Genomic DNA, 20,865 nt, shown 5'->3' on the forward strand with positions numbered 1-20,865 from the left:
TTTGAGTGGGATCAGGGAATTCGGACTCGGGTGGAACCAAACACTTTCTAACCTATCATTATACTTATATTTTTGGCAGGTGAATCTTTCATGTCATGTGACTTTGTCGACTTCCTCAATCCATCTACACATCATCTGCTTGAGGGAAAAGCCATCTTTCTGTCTGTGCATTTACTGGGCATCAGTCTAGATGCATATGTCATTATGCATGCACTAACTGTAACTGAATGAACACTTAAAACCCTCAATGCCACAGTTATGTGCAAAAGGTTGTATATGCCAAATCATATGAATAATACTGAATGATGAAAAATATTGGTCCTAAACTTAGTTTGGTTAAATAAAACCAGATAATTTCTCCCTCGAATTATTGTTGTTGTTGTTGTTGTTGTTGTTGGGTTTAATGCCATTTTTCAGCACAAGATAGGCTATACATGGCGGCCAGTATTAATGGTGGAGGAAGAACCCAGGGAAAACCCCGGAAAGAACCACCGACCCACAAGAAGCTACTGGCAAGCTTTCTCACATACCCATATAGGCTGAATCCGGGACTCGAACCCATGCAGACAGAGGTGAGATGGCAGTGATCCGTAAAGGTGAGCGCTTTAGACCTCTCTGCCACACGGGGCCCCCTCCCTTGAACTGAGAAACCTGGCCAGGTTTCATGTGTAAGAATTAATATGATATTGATCTGCAACATTCGTGGGTCAATCATTTTCAGATATTATGACATCACTATTATAAACATATTAAGCCAACACCATGCTATGCTGGATATGGTAAGTGATCCTTTCGAGATAGGAAATTCTCATTTTGCATTTGATATGATGCTGTACTCAGCCTAGTTTATTTTTATCTAATGCATGCTTTTTCTTCTCACATCTGCTTTAAAAAAGCAGGCCTGCCCCTCTTCATTCCCTCTGGAAAAAACTGCCACATGCTAACGCTGTTATTAGATTAGTCACTAATGGAATATGTCAAATGTATCAGATCACTACCTTGGGAGCACTTCAGAAGAAAAAAATGGAATTACGAGCGACATTGGTGACTGATTTATGGAGTGGTATCTCTTAATTCTAAGCCAAATGTTTGACTGTCATTTAAACCGAACACCTTGATTACTTCAAGCAATGGTTTATGTCAGATAGCTTTTAAAACAAATCGTTTCCTTCCTTCCAAACTTTAATTAGATTAGAAGAATAGTAAAATTTATGAAAAATGGCAGCATTGATGCTTTAAGCCAGTCAATCACTAGCATTTAGATTTACACCCATGGTTAACATCCTAAGCAAATGTCACATGTGCAAGGATGTGTATTATGCAAATGACATCATGTACGGGTACTTTGTATAAGAACCACATAAGTTCACCTATTTGTCTCTGCATAGACATCATTGTTGAGGGGGGGGTATAAATTTAGATAACAATAATATAGTAAGAAAATAAAAATAATAAAATACAACACAACAATGCACAGAGAAGATCATTTTCATTTATGTTTGTACTACACTGGGCAGAACTTTTAAAAAAGTCAAACGTTAGTTATGTTTGGATTGTTTACAATATTCCTGTTTTTTTAGATTCTGTAAAAGAAAAGTCATTATTGTGCCTAGCATTCTGTGGGCAAGGGACAATGAGTCCCTCTGACACATAATTAAAGTAACAGACAAAATGTAAAAGTGACAAAAAACTAGTATTAGAAATTTTAATTTTGTAATAAAAAGCCCATCATACACATGTAGTTTTTTTAGCATAAAGATCTTGACTTAGGTTTACATGTAAGGCTCTCATCTCATCTATTTATTTACTGAAACAATCTCCAGTTTTTCTTTGCTCTCCATAGCCTAAGAACAGGTAAAAAGTCATAATTCTAAACTCTTTGTTCTATTTAAACCAATATACGTCCAACAATTCAATCTGTCTTCTGATAAACTATTGAATTTCATTGTCTATGACATTTCATGCACTAAATCCATGTTCACACATAGCTGTTTGAAGAGGAAAGACAAGTTAACATTAGCCGATTTTGTAGGTTTGAAGCACGATTGGCTGCAAGCATTCTCCATAGGGCTGGAAAACTGTACTTGGGATAGTTACCACCTCCAACTAATTCTTTTATAAATTTTTCTTCATAAATTGCCAATTTGGCATCCAGTATTGGTTGATACTGAAACTGTTTCCTCTGACCCTTTCCACCCCAAAACTTTAATGATAGATCGAGTCATACCTGCATGAAGTCATAAAATTGTTGTCTTTAATCTGCTAACAGATGAGACAAAACTACTGCACTGAAATTTGACCTGGTACTCACCATTTTTCATTGCTAGTGACTACACAAAACTTGCAACCTTCATGTCCATAACATCAGAGGTCCAAGTCATGTCGTATAAAAAAAATAAACCTCTTTCCACTGTTACTGTACAAAATTGAAAAATATTAAATGAAAGCAACAAGCTGTTTGAAGAAGAAAAAACGATAATACACATAATTCTAAACATATTCTCAGAACAATGACCAAGAACCTGTCACTGTCATCGAGAAAAGAGCATGTGTCAATGATGGTTTTGTTGTATCACATGACTACAATTCCGAGATGTGCTCTCTGCTTGATGAATCTGGCTTTTTCAAGGTTGCTCAAGTAACTGGCAAGTATTCATGAAGTGCACATATCCCTTTAAGTTTGTGTTTACTGATAGACTGCTTGTTTGTTTTTGCTGTTATGAAGACAAATTCGATTCAACAATTAATGAAGGGTACCAGTTCTGATCAATTACTGCAAACCCTCTTGGCAAAATATATATACTGAAATCACACATGGATCAGTAGATTAGGATATTTCCTAAAATGGATAACATCATAAAAAGGACACTCATATAACATTCATATTCATCCATGTTGATGTGAACATTGATAAGTGATGTGGAACATAAATTTGGTATGTACAAGTTACTCCATTTACATGTAGTTTTGAAATGGCTGTTTTTTTTAAGAGAGAAAAAACTGTGGAACAATAATAGACAAAAAAGGATGGCCAACAGGAGGAAAGGGTCACAATTTTGGGGTAAATTGGACAAATATCTACAGGAAACCTGCTGGCCCATGCTCAAGGTACAACAATAAAAGAGGCTATTTCTTTTGACACATTGTGCTATATAGACATTTAGTTATGTATATCATTTTGTTGAATGTAAAGCATGTAATTCATATACTTCTGTAACACAAACAACTGTCTTATGTTCTCAGTTACATTACAGTTCACTGCCAACTTGCACTCAATCCTCTCAGAAAAACATTGCTAGAAACCTTTTGGTAAAATCTCCATTCTGGAGGGATAACAAAATTTTAAAGACAACAAGGTGATCATGTTATGTCAGATTGGCAACATTATAATTTTGGGTCAAGTAAACATCAGAAATTTTTTTCCAATGAAAAGTCCATGGCACTATGACCATCAGTTCATAAGAACTAGTAATAACACTTTCAAGATGGCCATTATGTGGCCACCAAGCACCAAGTCCAATTTCATTTCGAATCAAGTAGACCTTGGGATGAATGTATGAGCAGTTTCATGGCAATCCTAAAATTTAGGAAGAGTAGTGATAGCAACATGTGTCAACAAATGGATGACAGCTGCCAAGACAATGGAATATTTGACAAACGAACAACCAAATTTTGCACAAGTTCTTGCGGACTATGACCATGAAAATACAATCAATATTTATTGAACTAAGTTAAGTCAATGCATGGACAAAACACATATGAGAGTCAAAGAAAAAGTGACCACTTTACAGCTTCCATGTCTTCAGACAAAGGAAACTATATATATATATGTATGTAGTGCTGCAAAATGAAATCTTTCTTTGTGGCTGTAATGTGGTTTTAACATGGTTGTGTACATAACAAAGAATAAAAATAAAGCACATTGATGTAATTTATCATGGAATGGTGATGTAAAGGTAATCACATGATTCAACTGACAAAATACTAGATAATATATTCAACTGACAAAATACTAGATAATATACAATGTAAAAGGATTACCTCATCTACATTGTTCATTCTACATACTTACTTCTAAAATTTTATCTCCCTCTTTCAACCTGCCATCTCTAAATGCTGCACCATTTTCACGAATCTTGGTAACAAATATTCCTGGGTCTCCTTGGACATGGGGAATGTCAACACCACCTCGAATGTTGAAACCCAAACCTACAAAAACCAGAGTGCAATCAACAATTACATACCTCACAATTGTGAAGTATCAACCATTAATAATCAAGCATAAAATAAGTTCAAAATAAAGTGACCCTGACAAAAAAATGTTGGCTCCATTACTAAGTAAAGTTTTTGTGGCAATTTTTTTTCCTTCACAAGTTTACCCAACTATTAATTGGCATGATGTAACCATTCTTGTGCTTACACCATATATGTACATACCAGAGGTTCAGAAAATTTTCAATATACTCTTGGCCATTTGATCTTTGGCACTGGAGTTACTAAGGGTGCTAGCATGATCATATTAGTTGGGTAGGAAGGGATGCTAGCATCATCCTATTCCACAAACTGTTTAGTCATATATACTTACAGTCATTTCAGTCCATATTAATGTAAAGCATTATTTAAATATATCTGTAAATAACTGTAATTGCAGTATCTGTACAAGCCATTTTCATTCACTGAAGCAAACTTTTCTTTGGAAGATTTCATTGTCAGATGTACCTGGGATCTTCTTTCAGGCCTGGATTTTTTCCCCTTTAACCTCAATATAATTAATTTTTCTACTAATACAATGAATATAATAAGTACTTTTTCTATCAACCCTTCTGAAGGCCAAATGTAAGAAAACAAAATTCAAATCACCCCCCCCCATACACAATACTAAAAAACAGTTTAGAATAATTGCAATCACACGAATTGACATTTTATTTTTTAAAAATGTGTTACTGCTCCTCAGTTTGGTGGGAAAAAATCTAGATGAGAGTGCAAAAGAATGTATCTTGAGTGACATGTTGCAACCAAGATTTTTGTATGCCTTGAGGAGGTTTTCCACCATCTCCCTGTAGTTGTTTCCCTTGTTTCCAAGAAAATGTGTTTCCACTAACTAGAAGGATTTCCATGCTGTCTTTTCCTTGCCATGCAGTGCATGGTCAAATGCATCATCTTGATGAAGTTCACGAATCTGAGGACCAAGACACCTTTATCTTAGCTTCACTTAACCTTGGACATTTTCTATGCATGTACTTGAAAGCTGCTTGTGTTTTGTCTATGGCCTTGACAAAGTTCTTCATCAGACCAAGCTTGATTTGCAAGGGTGGAAACAAAATCTTCCTTGATTCAATAAGTGGTGGATGCTGAACACTTTTCCTCCCAGGCTCCAATGACTGGTGGAGTGGCCAATCTCTCTTGATGTACTAGGAATTTCTCGCACAACTATCCCATTCGCAGAGAAAGCAGAAATACTTTGTGTATCCAGTCTGAAGACCATGCTAGAGAGCAAGAACCTTCAAATAACCACAAAGCTGTGGCTGATGTTGCTCATAGTTTATACACCTCAAAATTTGTTTCATGTTTTCACAGGTTTCTTTCATATGAACTGCATGACCAACTGGAATTGATGGCAAAACATTGCCATTATGCAACAAAACAGATTTAAGACTCATCTTCAATGAATCAATGAACAGTCTCCACTTACCTGGATCAAGAACGATGTTGAGGGCTGCCATCACACCACCGATGTTGTTGCAGGCTACAAGATCACCTTCCATGAAGAAGAATGGGACAAGATCCTTTTGATGGTCACAGAACATGGACACCCAAACATCACCTAGCAGAAGATTCCACTGCTGAAGCTGGAACCCAACAGCTCTGACTTACTCATGGATAGTTCCAAATCCCTGACAAGGTCATTCAGTTCACCTTGTGTTATAAGGTGTGGTTCAGAGTAGGATGGGAGAAAATACAGGTCTTGTGACACTGATGGTTCAGGACTATAAGTTTCATCCTCTTCCTCTTCTTCGTCTGACTCAACTGAAAATGATTCTGTTGCATCAGGAACTGGCGGTCCTTTTCTGTGGGTTACTGGGCATATAGCTGATGGAATGTTTGGACAATGCACAGTCCACTTTTTCTTCTTTGACACAACTTTCCCAACTAGAGGCACCATGCAGAAGTAACAATTGCTGATATTATCTCTTGGCTCTCTCCAAATCATTGGCACTGTTAAAGACATATATTTCCTTTTCCTGTTAAACCACTGATGAAGATTTGTTACACAAGTGTAGAGCATATGTGTGGGACCCACCTCTTCTCCTGATCTCCAATTTTGTAGCCAAAATAAAGGTCACAGACTTTCTTAACCATAGTAGTTATACTGTGCTTTTGTGATGGACGCAAAATAACTTCACCACAAGCATAGCAGAAGTTATCTGCATTGTTCACAGAAATGTCTCCCTTTGCAAAATCAAACACTGACAAATAAGAGAGGACAAAACTATGATTTCTAGTTCTGATAAAGGGCAATTTGTTCAGCAGAGTGATGTAAGCTTAGCCAGGTTTTCTAGGAATAACATGAAGTCATATCATCTATGATGCAATACCAGCGTCAGACTGCATTATTCATTGTTTTTCCTAAAATGCAAGTACTGTCCAAACCAAATCATAAATGTATTAATAGATCAAAGATGTATTTAAGTCATTTTTTGCTTAAAATTGAGATCCTTTCCTTTTATGACTCACTTATCCTCCGCCATTCCCAAGTCAAGGGTCGTATATTGTAATCCAGTATCATATCTTTAAAACTAGAGCCAATCAACAATTTTATGCATCATTTTCATCCTCAGTGACCCAGAATTAGTAAAGTTTGACTACATTTATTTCAGAAGCATTATAATTAGTATAATTTATTTCCCTAGAATACAAATTGAAATTTTTTTAAAAAACTTGCAATATTGTAAATTAAATCCCAAATAATCCTAAAAGTTCTATCTCAAGCCCAAGAGTACTGTGTTCCAAATGAATTCTAATCTTCAATGTGCTGATTTGCCAATAGTCTTGATGTATCACAATGACAGAATATAATCCAGAATGTCTTTGAATGAGTCCTCAATAATCCCATAGTTGTTGATGTTGTTATAGGGTTTAACGTCATTTTTCAGCACATGATAGGCTATACATGGCGGCCAGTATTAATGATGGAGGAAGAACCCGGGAAATCCAGGAAAAAACTACCTAGCCTCGAGAAGCTACTGGCTAGCTTTCTCGCATGCCCACATTGGCCAAATCCGAGACTTGAACCTACGCTGACAGAGGTGAGATGGCAGTGATCCGTAACGGAGCGCTTTAGACCACTCTGCCACTTGGGCCCCCCCAATCCCATAGTAGTGTTTTTGTCAACATCCATGATCACATTGTAACTCCTATAAATAATTATTTAATAAAAGATTCCTCTCAAATTGTATCTTAACATTGCAGAAATTACTTCTACATGCTGAAATTAGAGGAATGAATAATCTTATTGATCTCAAACACATATACATCACCATTTGACCTATGTCACAATATGTTTTCAAGAAAAATCTATCTTAATGAAAAATTACCCGCAACTGTAAAAAAAAGTTCATTTCTAGAATCTTCTAAGGTCGTAATCAAGGCAGGGTCTTGAACTCAAACCCAAGTAAACAACCTATTTATAACTTACAAACAAGACAAGAAAACAGGTGTGCACCAAACTGTATCCTCAACCATGAACAAAGGTCAAACACACAAAATAAATTAAATATACATAACAGGATAAAATCACTCCAACCTTTCCATGACGGCATGCTAGCATGATGCATAAAAGGCTCTTCTCCCTTTCTGTATTCTATTCTCTCTATCTATTTTTCAGATATCTCCTTCCGATACTTTGGTATGTTATAGCTTCAGTTTCCCTAACTGTTGACATTCTGAGGTTCCAGGACCAATAAAGATCACCATATCACTTCTGTAGGGGTAAACTGTAATGTGGTCACCACTAATGAACTTTAAAATTGTCTGCGGCGAGATCAGCAACTTTGGGTGATCCTCTGAAAGCAGTCTCACTTGATGCCCTCCCCCATGATTATTCAACTAGATTGTATGGAGGAGGTCACTCCTGTAGCATTGAAATAAAGTTGGGGATTTTTTGGTACCTTGCTTGATGCCAAGACCAGTGTGGAAATGGCTGCTGAGCAGATCTAGTCTTTCACCTTGTTAACTTATGCTACAAGTCTTTTAGGATGAGCCAGAGGCTGCCTATAATACTATGTAGATATAGCTACCTAATGAGACTTTAGTGTTTTGTGCCATATGATGTCAACAACTTTTTCAGCATCGAGGGTTACTAAAGCAAGTATTTTGTTTGTATTTGATGCTTTACTTATTGTTTTGGACATCAACAGTGGTTATTGTAGGTGTTTGGTGTGAAACCCCTTTGGACAGTAAGGACAGTTGTCACAATGATGTCCCTGTAGTTACTGAGTAGAGTATGGTACTTCCCTTTTTGGGGCACCGGCACTTCATGGATACTTCAAGTCTGGATGTTTAGTTAAACTGGCTGGTGAGGTACTCTGTGATGGACTGGCTTTGATGTTTATGAAGAGTGGTCTGAGGCCTTGTTATTAGATAGCTTCTTGATAGCCTTCTCCACTTCTGTAGAGGTACCAACTGGGCAAGACTTAAATTTACAATAGACGAGCACTGGATACAAACTCCAAGTGAAATTCATAGTAATGCTCCTTACTATATGGGAATACCAGATGCTACAAGTGATGTCGTCATCCTTATAATGTTTCCTTTAGGAGTACTGCAGTGTTCAGATCCATGGGGAGAAACTCTGTCTGGACAGGATGGGATTTTCTCTGTAGTCTGTGGTCATGTTCTGTTGCTTCCGTTTCAATGCAGTCCAAACTCTGGTTTCAGTTAATGTTTATCTATCCGGTGTTTGATGTTAAGATGGTCATCTCTGAGGCCTGCCTTTTCCACTCATTGTGTGATTATTTTCATCTAAAACAAGCATTAGCTATCTTTTCTCCATGGGTTTTTTCCACTTGGTTTCTTACAATGACAATGGTCTAGAATTGCAACTGCTGTGGATGCTTTCAAGGTGGGTACACTGAGTGTAAATTGAAACGAGCTGTTGCTACAGTGATAGCGCTGTTTTTGATCTAGACATCTGACAATGGTGACACTGAATAGTTGCACTTGTTCCCTCTCAGTCTGTCAGGCATATTTACTTGACATTTATTTACTTCTTGATCATTGAGGTAACCACTTCAGTTTCTACCAGTGTATGACTGGATTTGTTGATAAGGTCACATAGTACAACAATTTACAGCACACCAGTTGTCATTGTTGTTTGTTAAAACCTAATCAGTAAGACACCATTATAATGACAGAAGGTAGGTTTGGCAGGGTAGCTGGATGTACATGGAAATGAGGCTGTAAGCTTCTCTTAACTGCTGGAGCAACTTGTCAGAACCTTTTGGTAGCTACCTGTAAATAGAGATATTTAGTTCACCTACAGTTTCTTGCGGTTCTACAAAGGTTTCCAGGATTCTGATGGGGAAGATGTTATGCCCTTACAGGGCATGTACATCAAGCAAATTGTGCTATTTATATAGTGATTGCAATAATTCTTCCGCCCGCTAGCCACAGTGATGCAATGAGCTGAACAGACTACTGCATTCTGACTGACCAATCGAACTGATTTTCAATTGCAATGTGTTTATAAGATTTTACTAATGTTCAGCTGTGTGTATCTACTAAATATATAAGCAAAATCTATTATCAATGAAAATGTTAAAATAATTTGCGTTCAACTTTTTTTACTGCCTACAAAAGGAAGATAACTGCAGGAAGGTAAGCATGTTGTTAAACCCAAGACATGGTTAGTCAGTTACCATAATTTTCAGTATTCAAGACTAAGTCGAGTCTGTCATGTCAAATATTCGAGTCCTAAGAGGGGGGGGGGGCACAAGTGGCTGAGTGGTCTAAGGGGACGTTCTACAGATATTACAAACTTATGAGAGAGTAACAGGTGTAAAGTGACTATATTCTGAACTACTTTTGTTGATTATTGGGCGCTGTACAGATATTATGAACTTCTGAGAGGGAGAGGGTGATAGGTGTAAGGTCAAGTTGTTTACATCTGTAGTATGCACAATGGGAAGAATGTTGGTATACCTCTATGTTATTCTCAAATACTGTGGCTGCATTTTCTTGGGATAATGTACTTGTGAAAACTGTAAATGATCTAAGCACACAGCTAATCAAGACAACTGCTCCCATGTGCTCAAAAGATATGTCTGAATTAGTCTAAAATACACTATCTTTACCAGTTATTACAATAGGGAAAATGAATTTTGCCAGGCTACACAATACCAGCTTCTGAAAGTGCAATAAATGAATTATGAAATATATAAAATGTATAAAAAAAAGTTATAAGCTCTTTTTTTAAATTTACCTCTTAAGTCCAGGAAGTGAAAATATCCAAGCAGAGCTAGCATTTTGTGACAGATGCACAGCTGAAGGGCAAGCTGTCTAATCTATAAGCTATACTACACCAAAATAAAGGGAATTAAAAGTGGTTTTTTTTTACAATACCTAAAACATACCAGGTCCTTTTTTTATTTAAAAAAAAACAGTATAACCAGTGAGGAAAACCAATGAATTTTTTTTTATATAAATCTAACCCTATGCAAAATATAAAACTGAATAAAGTCACCTACGGTGCTAGCCTTTATTGATTACCAACACATCACCTTGTTCTGCATGGGTTTGAGTCTTGGGCTCAGTCAACATGGGTATGTGAAAAAGCTTCCCAGTAGCTTCCTGTGGATTGGTGGTTCTTCCCTTGGTTTTCCTCCCCAATTACACTGGCTGCCATATGTAGCCTATCATGTTAAGCTAAATGACACTAAACCCGTACCTAACAACCAACCAAAATTTGGTACCTGGTGAAACGTTAATGGTACATGAAACACTTTCCAATAATAATGTACAAGTACACTAACTTTCATCTCTTAATCACAAATGACTTTACAGTTATTGAAAGGAACAAAAGTCTGATGGATGAATGGACACAAGAGTGGAAATTTGGATCATCTGTACCCTATTTTTGGCAAAAAGGTGGGGAACAATACCCCATGAAGACCTTGTCCTATTTTTACTATAAATGATTTTAAGAATAACTCAGGAATAACCCGTATAACCTTAGTGCCTGTAAGACAAGCTAATGACTTGTACCAGTCTCGTGTACATTTATTTTCTCTATAATTCAAACTTTAAAGTTGTCATAACTTGGAAACAAACTACCCTTGGATCACCTAATGTATCAAACTTATTTTAGTGTCATAAAGCTAGGGATTGTTAAATAGTTTGCCAACAAACTATTTTAATAACTCAGAAAATTCTTTGATATTCATGTTTTAAATTTTGATGTAAGCATGGTTTATTTCAAATTGTTTTGAGTCTACAATAAATGTGTAATTGCAAAAATGTTTGATTTTTAAATGAGCTAGCAGAAATGTCTTCTGTTATTTTAAGCTCCTCTCTCAAATCAGTGTTTTACATTAACTTTATAAACATTTAAATAAAACTGGAGGGCTATAATTAGCAGAACTGATGTGACGTGCAAGTATTTTGTACAATCTGGACGAACAATATATATATATATATATATATTGATTACACCAATCTTGAGAGCAACCGCAATAATTTACCGGCTACCAGAAAATCTGCTAGGCAACCAGATTTTCCCCTTCACTTGCCCAGTGACAAGTAATACCCATGCAATCAAATAACATGTAACTAGTAACAGAATACAATTAAGAATGCCCAACATGAGTAACCTTGACTTAATAAGGAACTGTTTGATTAGCTATCTTTATAGAAACAATGAATGAGAACTTTTGTTAAATTTTAAGTTAGGTTTGCTTATTGATGAGGTTGTTTTTCAATTCAGGCAGAATTTCTAAACCACAACATCTGATCATATTGCCCCAATCAAATTATATAGCAGACACGAGGTCTGCTTTAGACCATCAAGCTTTTCTCCACCACTTTATTATTTTCTAACATTACTGACTATGGCAGAGAACAACTGTACAGCAACAAATCAATGGGGGACAGTCTGTATATATACATTAGGATCATGCTTGTGGCATTCACACTGATTTTTTATAACCTGAAAAATCAACTCAATGTGTCAACATGGCATATTATTTTTTTCCAAGTCCTTCATATATTTCTTCATTAAATCCTTCCTGTTATTACAAGAATTCCCCACCCACAGCCTGGGAGGCACTGCTATTTTTTAACAGTGAGTTCTGGAACAGACTAGATACACTGGATGGATTAGAAATTTCCTCTGATCTTTCCCACTCCACATGGTATAGTTGACTAGATATGTTGGCATGTGGCCTGGGTGAAACCCTGAAAGAAAAGCTGGAATTTGCTGAAACCTCTCAGTAAGTGTAGTCTCCTTATATAAAGGATTCCATAAGTAACCTTGTTTCAAGCCCTAAAATCACTAAATAGAATATATTCATCTTCTTGGAATGAGGAGCTTCAATGAAGAAGAGAATATTTTTATTATTATCTGACTGTTTGTTGATGATTATTCAGTTTAATTTTTAATTCCTTAATTCTTTCATTCGCATATGTGAATATTTTTGTTGAATAAAAATGGTAACTTGCTATATTTATTAATAAGACTGACTAACATAATACAACTCATGCATAGCATTTGTTTCTTGCTGTCATTTTTTTGGAACAATTTTTTTTAGTGTTGTCTGAGAATTTGCCATTAGTGGCAGCCTGTAAAATAGTCCCAATAATTCAGAACATAAAGCATGTACTGTTGTGCCACCAATAAAAATATCATCAAAAGCTTATGCTTACTCATTGTAAAACAATTAATATTATAAAGAATCAAAATTTAAGGCAACCAAGAACAGTGATGATTGTGATTGTGAAGTTACAATTGTTACTATCCTCAATCGCTTAACTTTACCATTCTTTAATTCTGTGTACAGCTACAAAAATCAAGGGGTTGGAGATCTTTTCTATGTTAAATTACTTCATTAGCTGAAATCCATTTTTAAAAAATTTAATTTGCCAAGACTCAGGAAGAATAAAAACAAAGGAATACATGTACATTCCAGATATTTTCTTTTTCATTTCATTTTTAAGCAGCATACAACACCAGACATTTTTCCAGCTCAGGTTTAGGATCAAGTTCTGGGTTGTTTTAACGATCACTATTATCAATTTTCTCAGTTTGTGGTTTGAAATGTCCAAGGCTCATTCATATGATTATCAAACATGAAGCCTTACTCACAAGCCACTAATGTTATCAGTAAACAAGCAACACTTAAAACCAAATCAATGTCTGGAAATGAGTGTGTAATTTCTGCACACTGCAATGCATGCATCCCCCAGACTCATCCATGCAAGTGACTTTACTCATTCTACTTTCTTTTGATTTAAACATTCATTCCATAAATACTGCAGTCTCCAACACATTTTCTTTCTCAGAATTTGACACATTAGCTACTTTCTGTCAGTTAGACTCCTGAGAATTTAATTTGGTACATCTGAAACCTTAAGCTTGGCCAAGAAAAGAGGTAGAAAGTTCCCATCAGAAATGTACACATTTGATAATCACTCTAAAGCTAAGAAAAACCTGCACAAGACAAAAAAAAAAAACAACAGATTTTGTCATACTGATTAATATACGAGTTCTTATTACTATGACAAACAAAACAATAATTTGGGAGGATGCCAATGAGTCCCAAAATCTTCACATTATGTTTCTAAATATGGTATATGAAAAAAATGCAAGTGTTCCAGGCCATTGCTGAAGGATTTAAAATACCATCAATTAAAGCATGCTGAATAGTGCTTATCGAAGGAAGGTTGTGAAAGCACATGTATGTGTAATTAGCCTTTTGCTCAAAGTGATGACAGTTGCCAGCAATCAATAATTAATACATTTAATTTTCATTCATTCATTCATATATATATATATATATATATATATATATATATATATATATATATATATATATAGTCAATGGAGCTTTACCTATTCACTTTAAAACCACCTCGACTATGATTACCCAGTCAATACACAATAGATCAAACAAAATATGAGTTCTGCCCAAAAAAGAGTTGCATCTTGAGGACAACTGCTGGAAGTTTTCTTGTAACCAAAATTAAAAATTCCTGAATCAATATTAATAAATGATCAGTGTGAAGAGTATGCAACACATGTATTGTATGAGAACTCAACAGATGGGTATTCAAGTCTATCATTCATGTCACAAATATTTTCAGGGCTCTCAGGGTCATGAAATTTTCAAAGGACACATCTTTTGTCTGTAATAAATAATCCTGATGTGCCTCATTTTCCACCATAATGCTCCTATTGTTAATAGTTTTGCTCATTCATGGCCAATCTGCAGAATAGCTAATGGCTAGACTTCAGTACAAAGTTAAGAAGCCAGTGTGCCTAACTGACAATTAATCCTTCTCTGATGTGATGACTTAAAGAAATCACTGTTCCACTGAATGTGTATATAAGCACCTGTGAATGATCATCAAATAAAAGATGACCTTTGTTGCTTTAATGGTGTTAATACTTGTGACGATCTGAATAAAAATGATGAAATGAAAACAACAACCAGATCTCTGAATGCATATTAAATGCTGAGTTTGTCTCGACTATTATAACGGATAATAATATGAATGAAGGCAGAACTAAAAATGTGAGAACTAGAGACCTGAGTAGGCAAAGCAGTTCTTATGGTTGAAAATATCACACGGTACATTAAATCTTTGAGTTTTGTAAGACTGCTGGACAACAAAACCTATTAACTTGAAATGAAAATGCTAGCTTTCAGCTATGAGCCTTCAACAAAAAAGACATAAATTTTACAGACTGTTGAGAAAACTCTAAAACTTAGTGTTAAATATTATGACTGCAAAGCAGCATAGTTGTGCACAATGAAACAGTGAATAAATTAATTAGAATAATGGAGGAGCATCCTGTACTTTGAGACTGAGAAACAGAATGCCATATACAAATTTTGTTAAGTCAAAGAAAAGGAAAAAATACAGAAACTACCAGTAACTTAGTCTGCACATGATCGAGTATGATAAAAAGTTTCTTGGGCAAATAAGGAAAATAGTTTCTCTCCAAACTGATCTAATAAGACTGAGAATTTATTCCAGATATTTAGTAAAACAACAATCATCAACTATTCCACTTTCCTTTCCATCTTTTTGAAAGTTAGGAACATGCAAGTTTGTGACAGGGACTCTAAGAAATAGGCTGAGGCCTCCTGAGTTTCATGAGTGAATAGTCCAGAACTCCTCATCCTGAAACTCTACTGAGAGCCCTATGTTACTGTCAATATGATTTGTAGAGCCCTATGTCACTTTCAATATGATTTGTATAGCCCTGTTACTTTCAGTATGATTTGTAGAGCCCTATGTTACTTTCAATATGATTTGTAGAGCCCTATGTTACTGTCAATATGATTTGTATAACCCTTTTACTTTCAATACGATTTGTAGAGCCCTATGTTACTGTCAATATGATTTGTAGAGCCCTATGTTACTGTCAATATGATTTGTAGAGCCCTATGTTACTGTCAATATGATTTGTAGAGCCCTATGTCACTTTCAATATGATTTGTAGAGCCCTATGTCACTTTCAATATGATTTGTAAAGCCCTATGTCACTTTCAATATGATTTGTATAGCAGTTACTTTCAATATGATTTGTAGAGCCCTATGTTACTGTCAATATGATTTGTAGAGCCCTATGTTACTTTCAATATGATTTGTATAGCCCTGTTACTTTCAGTATGATTTGTAGAGCCCTATGTTACTTTCAATATGATTTGTATAGCCCTTTTACTTTCAATACGATTTGTAGAGCCCTATGTTACTGACAATATGATTTGTAGAGCCCTATGTTACTGTCAATATGATTTGTAGAGCCCTATGTTACTGTCAATATGATTTGTAGAGCCCTATGTCACTTTCAATATGATTTGTAGAGCCCTGTTACTTTCAGTATGATTTGTAGAGCCCTATGTTACTTTCAATATGATTTGTATAGCCCTGTTACTTTCAATATGATTTGTTGAGCCCTATGTTACTGTCAATATGATTTGTAGAGCCCTTATGTTATCTTCAATACATTTTGTAATTCCTGATACAAATGCAACATCTCATTGACCAAGACAAGGGAAACAAGTGATTTCAATTCATTATACAAAATTTATGATCATTTTGCCAAACGAGCAAATTTTTAGAAATAATTTTTTTTGTGAAAATGCAGAGTTATTCTGTGAATAGTGTGAATGAGTCCAAATCTTAAAGAGTGGAATTAAGGCTTCCATGCTGTAACAGGACGAATTATGACTATTAAAACAAGAAAGGGAATGGCGATACACAATCAATCTAAATCTTTGTATACGCTGTCCTTTTCGCTCAAGTTTTGACCAACTAAAGAGATGAAAAGTGTTTTAACTGTTATGTCTGAGAAAATAAGTCATCTCTGGAGTTGAAAAAAATCTCTTTAATATATTTTACTTGCCCTGAACAAACTATTACTCAAACAGCTATTATAAAATTTATGTTAATTATGTTAACAACCAAAATTTGATCATGTGAAAGTTTCTTTTCTGTGATACCTTTTAAATTACAATCCGAAATAATTTGCTCGCCCCCTGGCAAGTGTTGATTGGTAATGAAGTATGAAACAAATTGCTTATACCAAGCTGATTAAAACAAACTGAAAAGAAAATTCTAGTTAAAAGTATGGACAACAAAGACAAATATTCTCAAATAAACATAATTTTCATTCAAGAAAAACACAGGTTAGCCCTGAATTAGCACTTGCCTGATCAGAGGAGAGATGAAAAAATTCACTCAACCATCACAAATGTTCACACACCATTTTGAAATGGGCAAATGAAATTTCAACCCATGTCCAATGTCCAACATAGAACATTTTAGTCATAGTTATGGAATCCCTGCATAAATCAACTATTCCATGCACCTACCATGTTGTTTCAGCAAAATTTCAACTTTTAAATATGAAATTACCTCAGACCCAAAACATCAACTGTCCAAATATCAAACACAGGGTGGAAAAGGTCAGACAAAATTTGGACAAAGGTAGAGACTGGAAATTTCTCTGTGTGTGTGTGTGTGTGTGTGTGTGTGTGTGTGTGTGTGTGTGTGTGTGATTTGGCTTTTTAATGTAGCTTTAACAATGTTTCAGTCATATCACTATGATGTCTGCAGTGTGGCAGTTTATAGTGATGTCTAGTACTGGGGCATTATGGCACAGACATGTAGCATGATGTCGCACCCAGTCACATTATCCTGACACCAGGCCGACCAGTCTTAACACTAACTTCATAAAATGCCGAGCGCCAAGCAAGGAAGCTGTTAGTACCATTGTTGTATGACTCGGCTGAGGATCAAACCCTCGACCTCCTGCATCCAAATCGGACACTCTAATCATTAGGCCACCAGAGCGGTCACTGGAAATTTCTTAAGACCAAGGTTCATGACTCATTGTCTGAACTTTGGACCCAGCTATTTTCAACTGCAAAAAGTCCAAAAGATTCAGTCCCAACTGAATCATAACAGGCATACTGAACTATGTTGACAATGATATATTCAGAAATGAGAGATGAAACTGGGATCTAACAGAAAATACATGTACCTGTTAATAAGTACCACTCAAAATATGTGCCATATTACATGCTTGGTGTAACTTCAATGAAATATTGTAACCCTGCTGCCATAGGATCAGACCTAGTCAGAGTTACATGACCCTTCCTGCCCCATTTTTTTATCTTGTTTATTTTGTGGAGCAGGGTCAGACCCATCAAAGAGAAAGCCATGTTCATCAAACCAAGGCCATATGTTGATGTGTTAATTATGTGATACCAACAATAAAATCATGTTGCTGTGACTGCAACATGTTTTGAAGCATTACTCAAGGCAAATATGTTTAGAAATATGTGGCCTTTCATTATTTTACAAACTCTGTGTGTCTTTCATTTAATAATTTTGAATAATTTCTACTACAATACTGAAAGGATTTTGTTGATATGTGACTATTGACCCTCTGATGTCAATTGGAGATTTGGGTAATCATGTAACTTTTAATGCAAAGGCGAGTATACGGCAAAATTTCATCAGTGCTTTTTGTTTCATGTCATAAGCAGATTAAAGACTTGATGAGTGTCATACTCATAATTTCTGATAAAATAAATTATCTTCCTATTTCATGCAAGTATCCTTCAATGTAAGGTTGTTTTAAGTTTGCAAAACCCAAAATGGTAAAAGTAATACAGGTCATGCATGCACATTTACTCCTATTCAATTCAATATAAATTGTTTAAAAATTTATTATAAAGTTTGGTTAAATAAAATCTTTGAATCCTAATTATTTAATGATCTACACCTTAACTGTCATCAACAAACTTGTAGACAAAAATATTCGTTCATTATAGACTTTTACCTAGGTGGCCAGGTACTAAACTGGGTCAAGAAAGGAGCATGTTGAGTCTAATCATCAATATATTTGGCAGTATAAATCCATTAATCACATGCATAGCTTTCATTCTGACATCACAGAACACAATAGTCAATCCAGATTGTACTGGATCACACCTTTAGGTTGATCTTGTCCAAACATATCCATGTACATTATCACTGATTTTGCAGTATGTGCTTTTAGGGATGTGTCAATAATGATTTTCATGACTCACTTTTAGTAAGTGGCTACTCTATGCCACCATCATCTGTTGGTGGCAAATTCCTAACTTTTCTAAAGAATGTGCCCAACTCCACACACCAACATAAATGTCAAAGTATCTGTGGAATATCATAGGAAACTCAGACTAGATGAGACCAGCATAAATTCAATAACAAAAGACCATGATCAGGGAATCAAATGATGACAATTTTCAAACCCTGGCAACTGTTGGGTGGGAAACATCTGAAGAAACTCGGGCTGGGATTGACAGAAGAGGGTTTCCACTCGCCATATTGAAACCATGTAATACACAGAACAATCGAACTGTATTACAAGCTTGGTGTGACTTCAAGTAATGTTGGGACCCTGCTGCCATAACATCAGACCCAGCATAAATTCGATTAGAAGTCCGGATACAAAGTAAGATGTCTAAACTCAATATGTATGCTTTAGTGTCGACCCAAAGACATAAATATCAGGGTAAGGCGTCTTACTATGATCGCTAGAAACTTGCCGTACATTTAAAATAGTCACTTAACATAATCGAATTAATTGATCGCAAGTCGCCCGAAATTCATAATTTCTACCGGGCGTACCATCCACAAATGAATTTGTCGCTGTAAGGTTGTCCTCCGCCACAACCTATACTGTTATCTCTGAAAATAATGGTGGCGGAGATCAACCTAACGGTCTAGGTCTGCAAGTACCTGCATCTCCTCTATCTAGTATTATCTCGGTTGGAGGAATATCAAGCATATTTGTAAAATGTGTTGATGAATTCTTCTTGATGAAATTGGAAATGTGTTATTAAAAGAACTACAATGAGATCAAGATTTCGTGTTCCAAAGTTTCGTTTTGCAGGCAGACTCCATGCCCAACCGGAATATCTTCTGCCTTTTCCGTCAAGTGTACACATTAGTTTACCCACCGGAATCAAGTGCCTGTGCGGAGTAAAACCTTACAGCGACAAATTCATTTGTGGATGTACCCGGTAGAAATCATGAATTTCGGGCGACTCGCGATTAATTAATTCGATTATGTTAAGTGACAATTTTAAATGGACGGCAAGTGGAAATCCTCTTCTAGCGATCATATTAAGACGCCTAACGCTGATATTTATGTCTTTGTTATGTGAAAATTATGTCTATGTTACAATTTTAGGCAGATGGATGAATACATACCCTTTTCACTAAAAAGGTGCTTTCAGACTTTCATATTGGAAAATTAATGGAAGAATCAGTCATTGCAAACATGGGCGCCCACACATTCATATTGCCCACCCCCAACCCTTTCACCTCTAAACATTTTTTGGCATGTATCCGTAAAACTTATTAGCTGACCACTACATGTTTGCTCCCCACCCCATGAAAATAATTTTGCGAGCATCCCTGATCACAAGTAGTATACCCTCCACCCCATGACTTTCTCACATCACATACAAATAGTACCACGAGGCGTAATTGCATGAGGAAAACCATCTTGGATAGAAGAGTACTTTAACCTAGATCAGTAACTAAACAAACCGCCATTATCGCCGCTACTAAAGAGCAAAATTGGTAACCTGGCGGACAAAAATAACTACAGACCTATAGCTCTTACGACTATTATCTAAAAAATATTTGAATGCACCATACGGCAAAGATGTGAAGTCACAATCTCCAAAAATCAGTTTGGCTTTAAAAAGCAGCATTCAACAGATTTATGCATATATGCCTTTAAGGAAACTGTTAGCTATTATGTAGAACACGGTAGCCCAGTGTTTGCATGCTTTTTAGACGCTAGCAAGGTATTTGATAGGGTCAATCACTGGACACTCTTTAAAAAGTTGATTGACATTAAAATACCTGTCTACATAGTTCATACTTTAGTTAACTGGTATGGCAAACAGTTGCATTGTGTGCGATGGGGAAGTGTAATATCCAGTACTTTCCATGTAACCAATGGGGTGAGGCAGGGGTATTCTTTCCCCTTATATATATATATATATATATATATATATATATATATATATATATATATATATATATATAGACGAATTAAATCGTAAGCTCGGCTAG

General features: G+C 35.8%; 1 protein-coding gene across 1 annotated transcript in view; it reads right to left on the reverse strand.

The window, feature by feature from the left end:
• LOC149805745 (synaptojanin-2-binding protein-like) overlaps positions 1-19,709 on the reverse strand; it is a 56,454-nt gene extending 36,745 nt beyond the window's left edge. Inside the window, exons 1-2 of the mRNA XM_089950415.1 lie at positions 19,516-19,709; positions 4,073-4,209 (exon numbers count right to left, since the gene is read on the reverse strand). Of these exons, the coding sequence (XP_089806541.1) occupies positions 4,073-4,209; positions 19,516-19,564 (186 nt within the window). The 5' untranslated portion in view covers positions 19,565-19,709. The remainder of the gene's footprint in view (positions 1-4,072; positions 4,210-19,515) is intronic.
• Positions 19,710-20,865: the final 1,156 nt, after the last annotated feature.

This window comes from Sinohyriopsis cumingii, chromosome 2, assembly GCF_028554795.1.
Source record: "Sinohyriopsis cumingii isolate HCF-2022 chromosome 2, ASM2855479v2, whole genome shotgun sequence".
In the NCBI taxonomy this organism is placed as follows: domain Eukaryota; kingdom Metazoa; phylum Mollusca; class Bivalvia; order Unionida; family Unionidae; genus Sinohyriopsis; species Sinohyriopsis cumingii.